At 42.4% G+C, this 8,370-nt stretch overlaps 1 protein-coding gene across 1 annotated transcript; it reads right to left on the bottom strand.

The window, feature by feature from the left end:
• Positions 1-375: 375 nt before the first annotated feature.
• LOC141556424 (zinc finger protein 10-like) lies at positions 376-7,891 on the bottom strand. The gene is made up of 5 exons (XM_074290506.1): positions 7,809-7,891; positions 4,127-4,227; positions 3,248-3,374; positions 2,677-2,772; positions 376-1,974 (listed from the first exon to the last, which is right to left on the bottom strand). The coding sequence occupies exons 1-5, from the start codon at positions 7,822-7,824 to the stop codon at positions 770-772; spliced, it is 1,545 nt and encodes a 514-aa protein (XP_074146607.1). The 5' UTR covers positions 7,825-7,891; the 3' UTR covers positions 376-769.
• Positions 7,892-8,370: the final 479 nt, after the last annotated feature.

Genomic DNA, 8,370 nt, shown 5'->3' with positions numbered 1-8,370 from the left:
AAATCTGGTCTCAGACATTTCACACTTCCTAGATGTGTGACCCTGGGCAAGTCACTTAACCCCAGCCTCAGGAAAAAGAAAAAAAAGAAAAAAAAAAAAAGAGTACTGGTATGAGGAGCACTTTGGGTGACCCTAAGTAAATCTGGGGCTGATTTATTCAGCTGCAAAACAAGGATGCTGGACTGAGTTTCCTCATCTAAGTCCGTGATTCTATAGTAACAGAGAGACCAGTCACTGAAAACCCCTTCCTTCTGGACATACAAAAATGAACTAAAATAAGATCCGTTCAAGAAAAAGAGTGAGGAAACAAAATATCAAAACTTAAAAGGGCCAGGCATCACACTCAAATAAAAACAGCTGTACTAATTTGGGCAACCATAAACTAACATCATCTATGTTTTATTGTGGATTTTCTTATTTTCCAAATTACATTTTAATCTGGATCAGCCCAGTAGAGTGCTTTGCTTTCTCTCCATCATGAATTCTACAAGGGGGAGCAAGGGCTGTAATCTGGAAGAACGCCTTCCCGATTTTATTATATTCATAAGATTTCTCTCTGCCACATATTCTCTTATGTGATAAAAGTCCTGCGTTCTGGATATTCGTAGGGTTTCTCTCCAGGGAGAGTTCTCTGATACAGAGTCAGTGTTGTGCTCCAGGAAAAAAGTTTTCCCATAATCACTGCATTAAAAAAGCTTCTCTCCAGTGTGAATGTTAGGCTGTTGTAAGATGTGTCTTCTGAGAGAATGCCTTCCTCTGTACATTGCCTTCAGGAGGTTTTATTCCTGTGAGTTCTCCGGTGCTTAGAAAGGTTAGAGCTTGACTGGAACGTCTTCCCACATTCATTGCATATATAGGGTTTCTCTCCGGTATGAGTTCTCATATGTCGAGTCAGTCCTGTGTTCGAGGAAAAGGCTTTCCCACAAACACTGCATTTAAAAGGTTTCTCTCCAGTATGAATTCTCATATGTTGAGACAGTGCTGTGCTCCAGCCAAAAGCTTTCCCACAATCACTACATTTAAAAGGTTTCTCGCCGGTGTGAATGTTGAAGTGTTGTAAAAGAATTGACCTCTGGGTAAAGATCTTCCCACATTCAGGGCATTCATAGGGTTTCTCTCCAGTATGAGTTTTCATATGTTGAGTCAGTGCTCGGCTCCAGCCAAAGGCTTTCCCACAATCACTGCATATAAAAGGTTTTTCTCCAGTATGAATCCTATAATGTTGGAGGAGATATTCCTTTTGGCGAAAGGTCCTTCCACATTCACTACATTTGAAAGGTCTCTCTCCAATGTGAATGCTGTAATGTTGTAGAAGTTTTATCTTCAGCGAGAAGGACTTTTCACATTCACTGCATTTATATTTGTTTTGACTCGGAATACTAGTATATTGTGTAAGATCTGTCTTCTGACAGGTTGTCTTCCCATATGTAGTCAATTCAGAGCACTGCTTTCCTGTAAGAGTTCCCTGATACAGAGGAAGTTCTTTATTTGGGAGAAAAGAATTAGAACTTTTATAAAAAATTTTTTCAGCATAAATTCCATGTTTGTTAATGTCATCAGAATCATTACCGAAAGTTTCCTCATGTTTAACTTCAGAATAGTTCTTTTGTGAATAGATTTGATTACACTGCCTTTGGACTAACTCCCGGGGGAAGCTCCTCTCATTATCTCTGGTTTTATGGAGATTCACTATTATAGACAGTCCTTGTTGTGGAAAGAGGCCTGGCTCTGATCTAAAGGTTTGGCTATATTTACAGTTTTCAGAGGCTCTGACTTCATTAGCAGTTTCTATTTGGGTTACTTTTTCTTGTCTAGAATACGTCTCCTCGTTGCTTTGCTCTTTCTTTAATCTGCTATAATACTCCCAGGCTTTCTCCATCTTGGAAATGCATTGGTCATCCCACGAGAGCGTTGGTTGGGATAAGCCTTCCCCAGAAATACTTATCTTTGGAGCTGGCTCCTTGGTATCCCAGTCTGAAAGAAAGAAAAAAATGTAAATTTTCCCCTGTCCTTAAATGAATAAGCTTTTGCCTATGTTCCATTTTCTCCAATATTCTGGCTATCATAAGCAACGTAGAGATCGCTTTCACTTGAACTGAAATCAGTTCTTATCTTTTATTAAGATTCTTGCCAATCACCAGACTTAATCCTTTTATCAGATCTCATATTATTATATTAGGTGAAAATGCTAATACGGATGCAGAAGATGCACAATCGGTGGAAATATTGACCACTAATGGCTCCCTTATCCCAATAAGAAAAGATGGCTTGGAGTAATCTTTTTCCCCATGGAAATTTCTTGATCTGAGTATCATACATGGGAGACTCCTGGGAGTGTGTGTAATCACTGGGTGTAAGAAGGGTTAGTTATGTGTAACTCCTACACTGAAAACTGCCTGCTGCTTTCCAAAAAAGATAAAAACAGTTCAAAGTTCCACTCCCAGAGGAGCTTCATTCTTGCATTCTGAAAGCACCAACAGAATCCAATCTATCGATCCATACCAAGCAACGCTGGTATAAAAGGTAACACCATCCAAACCAACAGGAGGAGTATGGGAGAAATGATCTGGAAGAGCTATGTCTGGAGAAGACCTCAGGACCAGAAATGTCAATGGGGACCACAAATGTGCCTGTTTTCAGGGGGCCCACAGATGGAGGTGTTGGGGACACACTCACCTGACCAGATAGTTTTTAGGACACTACCTGTTGGAATCCCACTGGCTTCCCCTGACTCCAGCTCAGAGATCACATCCATGCTGGAATCTGTAAGGCCTGGGAAATGAAAAAGGGATGGAGCGGCAGGGTCATCTCATAGCCCAAGCCACACAAACCCCCAAGAGCAAGCAATGAAGGTCTAGGGAATGTTGAGGCTGTGAATGGAGGAAACAATATGAAGGCTCATCTGGTTTGTTTTCTCGGGAAGAGATAGGAATCAGACCAAGAATATTTCATCTGAAACATGGGACTCTCAACATTTCTGGGATTTAAAAAGGGTCTACGCAATGAGGGAACACAACTGGAGTGAGATCACCTGAGGAAACTGTCTGCTTCTATATATACAAAGCAGGAGTCCTTCAGCTGGGACTAGGGAGCATAAGCACGTAGTCTTTTGGCCCCACTGTTTGTCTTTTTAAAAAATGTTAAACAAGTCAAAGCATCAGAGCTGAATATTAGGCTAGCCTCCAGCAGAAGGAAACAAATAACCTTTCAGGGGCAGCTCCTGAGTCCCCAGAGGAGCCATTCTTACTCAGGCAGACCAGGTTCCTATAGTTCTCCAGCATCACGTCCCAGTAAAGCTCCTTCTGGGAGGTGTCCAGGTAGCCCCACTCCTCCCAGGTGAAGTCCACAGCCACATCCTGGAATGTCACTGATTCCTAAAATAAATACATTTTTGCTCAGTCAGGGACCATGCCCAAGATGGATGATGAACGATGAACGGGGAAATGGAGGTGAAGGAGAAGGAATTCTCATTCTTATTTTTACTTCATTCAGGTTTTGAGAACATGTATGAAGCAAACTCTTTTTTTTCCTCTCCCTTAGTTTCTTTTAATGGTACATTATTTTTCTAATCACAAGTAAAAATGATTTTCAATATTCATTTTCGTAAGGTTCTGAATTTCAATTTTTTTCCCTTCTTCCTCCTTCCCTCATCTCCCCTAGGCCCAAGACAGCAAGCAAATTGATATACAGGTTATATACCACATTAATTTTTACCTATTTCCATACGAGTTATGTTGGGAAGAAAAGTCACAACAAAAAGGAAAAACCAAAGGGGAAAAAACAAACACCACAAAAAAGGTGAAAATAGTAGCCTTTCATCCACATTCAGTCCCCATAGTTGTCTCTGTGGGTGGGATGCCATTTTCCACACCAAGTCTACTGGAGCTGTCTTGGCTCACTGAAGTCTGGAGTAGTTGATCATCACATAACCTGGAAATAAACCCTTCAGGAGCAGTTACCGCATGCCCCAGGCTGGCACAGTTTTGAATCAAGTAACAAAGAATAGTTGTTGTCCATATCATAAGCTTTTACGGAGGGTCCACCCAGTGCTGGGCTCTGGCAAAGAAAGGGCCATCTGCGACTTGTGACCTGTGATACTCTGGGACAGGAGGACCATGTTGCTTACCTGGGGGGGACTGGTGCTGGGGGTCAGGGGGTCCATCCTGATCTCCTTCTTGCTCCCCACTCTTATCTGCACCTGGGTCCGGGGGGCCCTTGAAGACCAAGCTACAAAAGAACAGGGGGCAGTGTCTTGTGAGAGAGCTTTCACAGTTCATTCCATCCCCTCCCCCTCTTTCATCAGAAAGCTTCTTACACCAAAGTTTATACAATTTCTTCAACTTCCTGATCGACTTCATTTTGGGGGTCTGACCAACCTCCCAGGCTCAGGTCCCCACCCTTGTCTCTTGAGCACCATTAATCGTGCTAATCCCATGACTGTACCTTCTATCTTAATGATTTTGCACAGAATTTTTGGAACCATATTGGTGATAAGTCGCATCATATGGGGATGGGGGGAAGGGGGCCATAACTCCTATCAGGAGAAACCATAGACCTTGTCTCCAACAGGTTCCTCCAAACCAAGACCATCAAGAGGCGTTAAAAGAGGAGGTCCAACTTTGAATCAGAACATGTGCTAATTTTGTGATGTCTTTGGTTATATCTTTTACCAAGGCAACAGTATTTTCTCCTGGAAGCATAGTCTTTTCTCATGGGACTATCAACTACGAAATCACCCAGAAAGTTTCCACCCTTCCTTGCCCTTCATTCCAGAGATGTTAAAAATAAACAGACAAACCTATGCACCTAGCAACAGATGGATGATTAGGTCAATACTCACCTACTTTAGGATACATGACCACATTTTTTTTTTAACTATGCTCATGGCTTCTACTGACCATTTGCTCTGATTATAAAAACTTGCCATAAGAGAAAAAAGCAGGGACATGATAGCATCGAGACAGGTCCTTCAGACCTTGAGAGCAAATACATGATACAGAGTAAAGCATCCTTAACTCAGTTTTACTCTAATTGTCCCAGTTCCTTTCAGATAGTGGAGCACTGGCTTGATGATCTATCAGTCCTACCTGAATTTAAAACTCCAAATAATATCAGCTACAGTCTCAAGAGATTTTATCTCCAATAGCAAATCTCATCAATCAAAGCTTCAGGTGAATCAAGTTCTCAAGAATCACCTATCCTAAGTAGGTACTGGCTATGAAATGACACTGATAATAGTAAGAGAGTTATCCTAGAAGGTTCACAGCTTGTCTTTTATATCTAAGCAGATGGTTTTAACTTCAACATTACACAAATCATTTTGCTTTTAAAATGCTCAATATATAGAAAAATTCTAAATTGCATATTTGTCTATAATAAAAACATGTTCAAAGGGAACAAAGGCAAAAACTATTATTCTCAGAATCCCTTTAAATAATGGGCATAACTTTAAAATGACCCAATACAACCAATTAAAACTCATACAGAATATAAAATATCCTCATTTTACATAAAAGAAAATTAACATTAATGATTTCTTCATTCAAAAAAAATGTTAATTCAACTTCCTCTAATTGAGGAGTCCCTTTAAACATTCTGGGAAAGATAAGTAACAGGTACAACACTAATCTTGTTAAAATTCCTATACAAAATACCATTCCCATCTCCACCAAAACATTCATTAATTGCAAAGTTAATTTTAGAGATTATAAATTGTCCTTAATAGTCCACTCTTGATGTCCTCCACAGGTCTTGTAAGCCTGGTGTTCTTCAGCTTTCAGAATATAGTCTCAGTCATCTATCAAGTCTGGTAAGGTCCTTTCCATTCTGCTTCTTCCAGGACTTAGTAAGCTAGCCCATTCTCCTGCAAACTGCAGACTCCAAAGTTGTCTAAGTCAGCAATTCTTATTTTCTAAGGGCTAAAAAATGGTTGAGGACACAGCCAATATATAATTCCTTAAAAACTTATCCTGTTTCAAAAGAGGGTCTTTCTCTTTCTCCTCCCAAATAAAATAAACCAATCTCACATGAGGAAAGTCCCAGATCACTTCTGAAAACAGTTTTAATTCTTTAACAAAACAATAAGCAAACATTTGCTCTGAGGCCATTTAGTCTCTAACATCAATTTAGTAATAAGTTTCTTAAGAATCTGATTTATTCTTTCCACTTTTCTGCATGAGAGTAGATGCCCAGGTGTATGGACTTGCCACTCAATTTCCAATCCTTGCCCATTCTTTCTTATAAAATCTTTAAAAGTAAAATATGTTTCTTTATCAGAATCAATAATCTCTAGCAATCCATACTTAGGTACAATTTGTTCCAATGTTATTCCACTAACCCCTCTTAGCAGCAGAGCTCAAGGGAAAGCTTCCACCCCCCCTCTCCCCCTCACCCATATCTCAGTTTCCCCACTGGAGTCATTTCATTAAAACCTAAACTAAATATTCTGGAGTCAGGCTTCCTCTCTCTCCAGGGGACACCTCCTCAATACTTTCCTATTTGTCTTTAGACATATTACACACCTTTCAGAAACAATTTGTTCTGCAATTACACACATCCCCACACACCAAATTTTCTGGCTTTTACTTCTTTGTTAAAGGGAGAAAGCAAGACAAACCTTAAGATTAATATTCTAACTAGCTTTGGATCAAATTTCACAAAATTTATGCCACATATCCAGCTGGCGGGCAAAAAGTTAGAGCAGAGCTCGTACAATTTTTACAAATTACCCAATATACAAATTTAGCAAGCAATGTCATAGCTTAAATAGATTTCATCTAATTAGGAGATACCAACATGTAATCTCTTTTAGGAAGGATGGAGAGAGGGAGGGAGGGACATAGTCTAAGACCCTGGGGGAAAGAGGGATCAGAGAAATTTGGACTTAGGTGTCTGGGTAAAGGCTGTGGCCCAATGGCTGTCTCACTGTCTATACCAGAAATGCTGGGCATGGGGCCCTTGTCAAAGATGTTGGGGGCACCAGTGCAAATCCAGAAGAATTCCCATCAGCCAGGGACACCTTTCTAGCAGCTAGATTCCATAAACCCGAAAAGCTTGGAAAAACCCAGAGAGAGCAGTTTGTTTGTTGTTGATCCTTTGGCAGTTTCCTTCAGAAGGCTTTTAATCACATAAATTAGGTTTTTACACAATAGACCAAGTCAATTTAGCTGATAAGAATCCAGCAACTTAAAATTTATTCTCAAAACCCTAGAATCTGCTAAAAGTGGATTTTAACAATTCTGTAACAACTATTTCTGCAGACTGGCCAGTGGTAGGTCCACAGAGATGTCACTGTTCATTTCGTTCCTTTTTTAAGGTCCCCTGATCTTTCTGGGGGCCCTGGGTCAGGAAACCCTGAATCTTCCGGTTTTGGAATCTGGCTCGGAAAACTCCTGGTTCTAGCTTGGTCCCCTAAGAACTCTGGCTCAAAATAAACCCCCCCTTTTTTTTTCCAACTTAACTTGGAGCGGGCGCTGCAGATTCTTTCCGACAGCGGCCTGGGGCCCCCAACGCCATCAGGATGTCTCACCCCCCAACAGCAGCTCGCTGCTTGTCCCTTGTCCCAAAGTTCCCAAACTCTCCAAGCCCCTTCAGTCCAGGCTCTCCTCATTCATACACACTGATTCCTACTCTGAAACAATCCAGCCGATCTTTCCCAAACCCCAACGGAGGCCGACTCCTTAACTCGCCCTCGGCTTTGAACACTGATGGCAGAGTGGCCCAGGGCTGAACCCGTTTTCACAGAACAGACTAGTGAGGCGGGGAGAGGAAGAGAAGCCGGAGAGGCCCGGGGGTCCCAAACGCCCCACCTCGTCTCGGACCCATGACCAGAGCATCGAAGCCTCCAGAAGCTCGCAGATGAGGACTTCCGAGTCTGCGCAGTAGTTCTCCCGACCATAGACACAGAGCTGGACTAACCAGGGCCACGCCCCTTTCTGGGTGGCCTGGAATTAAGGTGAATTTCTGTCCACGCCCCCAACTGGAACTTTAAGCCAATCAGGGGCGCCGCCACTGCCACACCCGCCCCCAAGGCTCCTCTCCCTCCTCTCCTTTCCCCTCCCTAAAACTAGACCCCCTCCTCTCCTCCCTTCCCAGTTGTGCCTCCAAAGGACAGGCTACGCCCTTCTCCACAGGAGAGGGGGGTAAGGCTGCAGAGGAAGGAGTGACCCCTGCCTCCCCCCAGGGTCTCGGAACCCAAGTCTCTCGGCACATTGACAATAGTTTGCTAAGCTCCTCAACTGTCCTTTGATTATCGGGGTGTTCCACCTCATTGCACAGAGGGGAAACTGGGGCACGCTCATTGCTGAGTGTCTAAGCCTAGATCCGAATGCAGGCCCCACGCTGCCCCTGCTGCTCCCCAAGACCATCCTC

This window comes from Sminthopsis crassicaudata, chromosome 1 (assembly GCF_048593235.1).
Source record: "Sminthopsis crassicaudata isolate SCR6 chromosome 1, ASM4859323v1, whole genome shotgun sequence".
NCBI lineage: Eukaryota > Metazoa > Chordata > Mammalia > Dasyuromorphia > Dasyuridae > Sminthopsis > Sminthopsis crassicaudata.
This window is presented reverse-complemented; position numbering and strand designations above follow the sequence as displayed.

Bases quoted from the DNA above. Each gene is read 5' to 3' on its own strand.
- LOC141556424 (XM_074290506.1), bottom strand. The intron at 2,773-3,247 runs GTAAGAATGGCT...TTCATTTCCCAG, and splicing joins TAGGAACCTGGTCTGCCTGA to GCCTTACAGATTCCAGCATG. The intron at 1,975-2,676 runs GTGAGTGTGTCC...TCTTTCTTTCAG, and splicing joins CCTAAAAACTATCTGGTCAG to ACTGGGATACCAAGGAGCCA.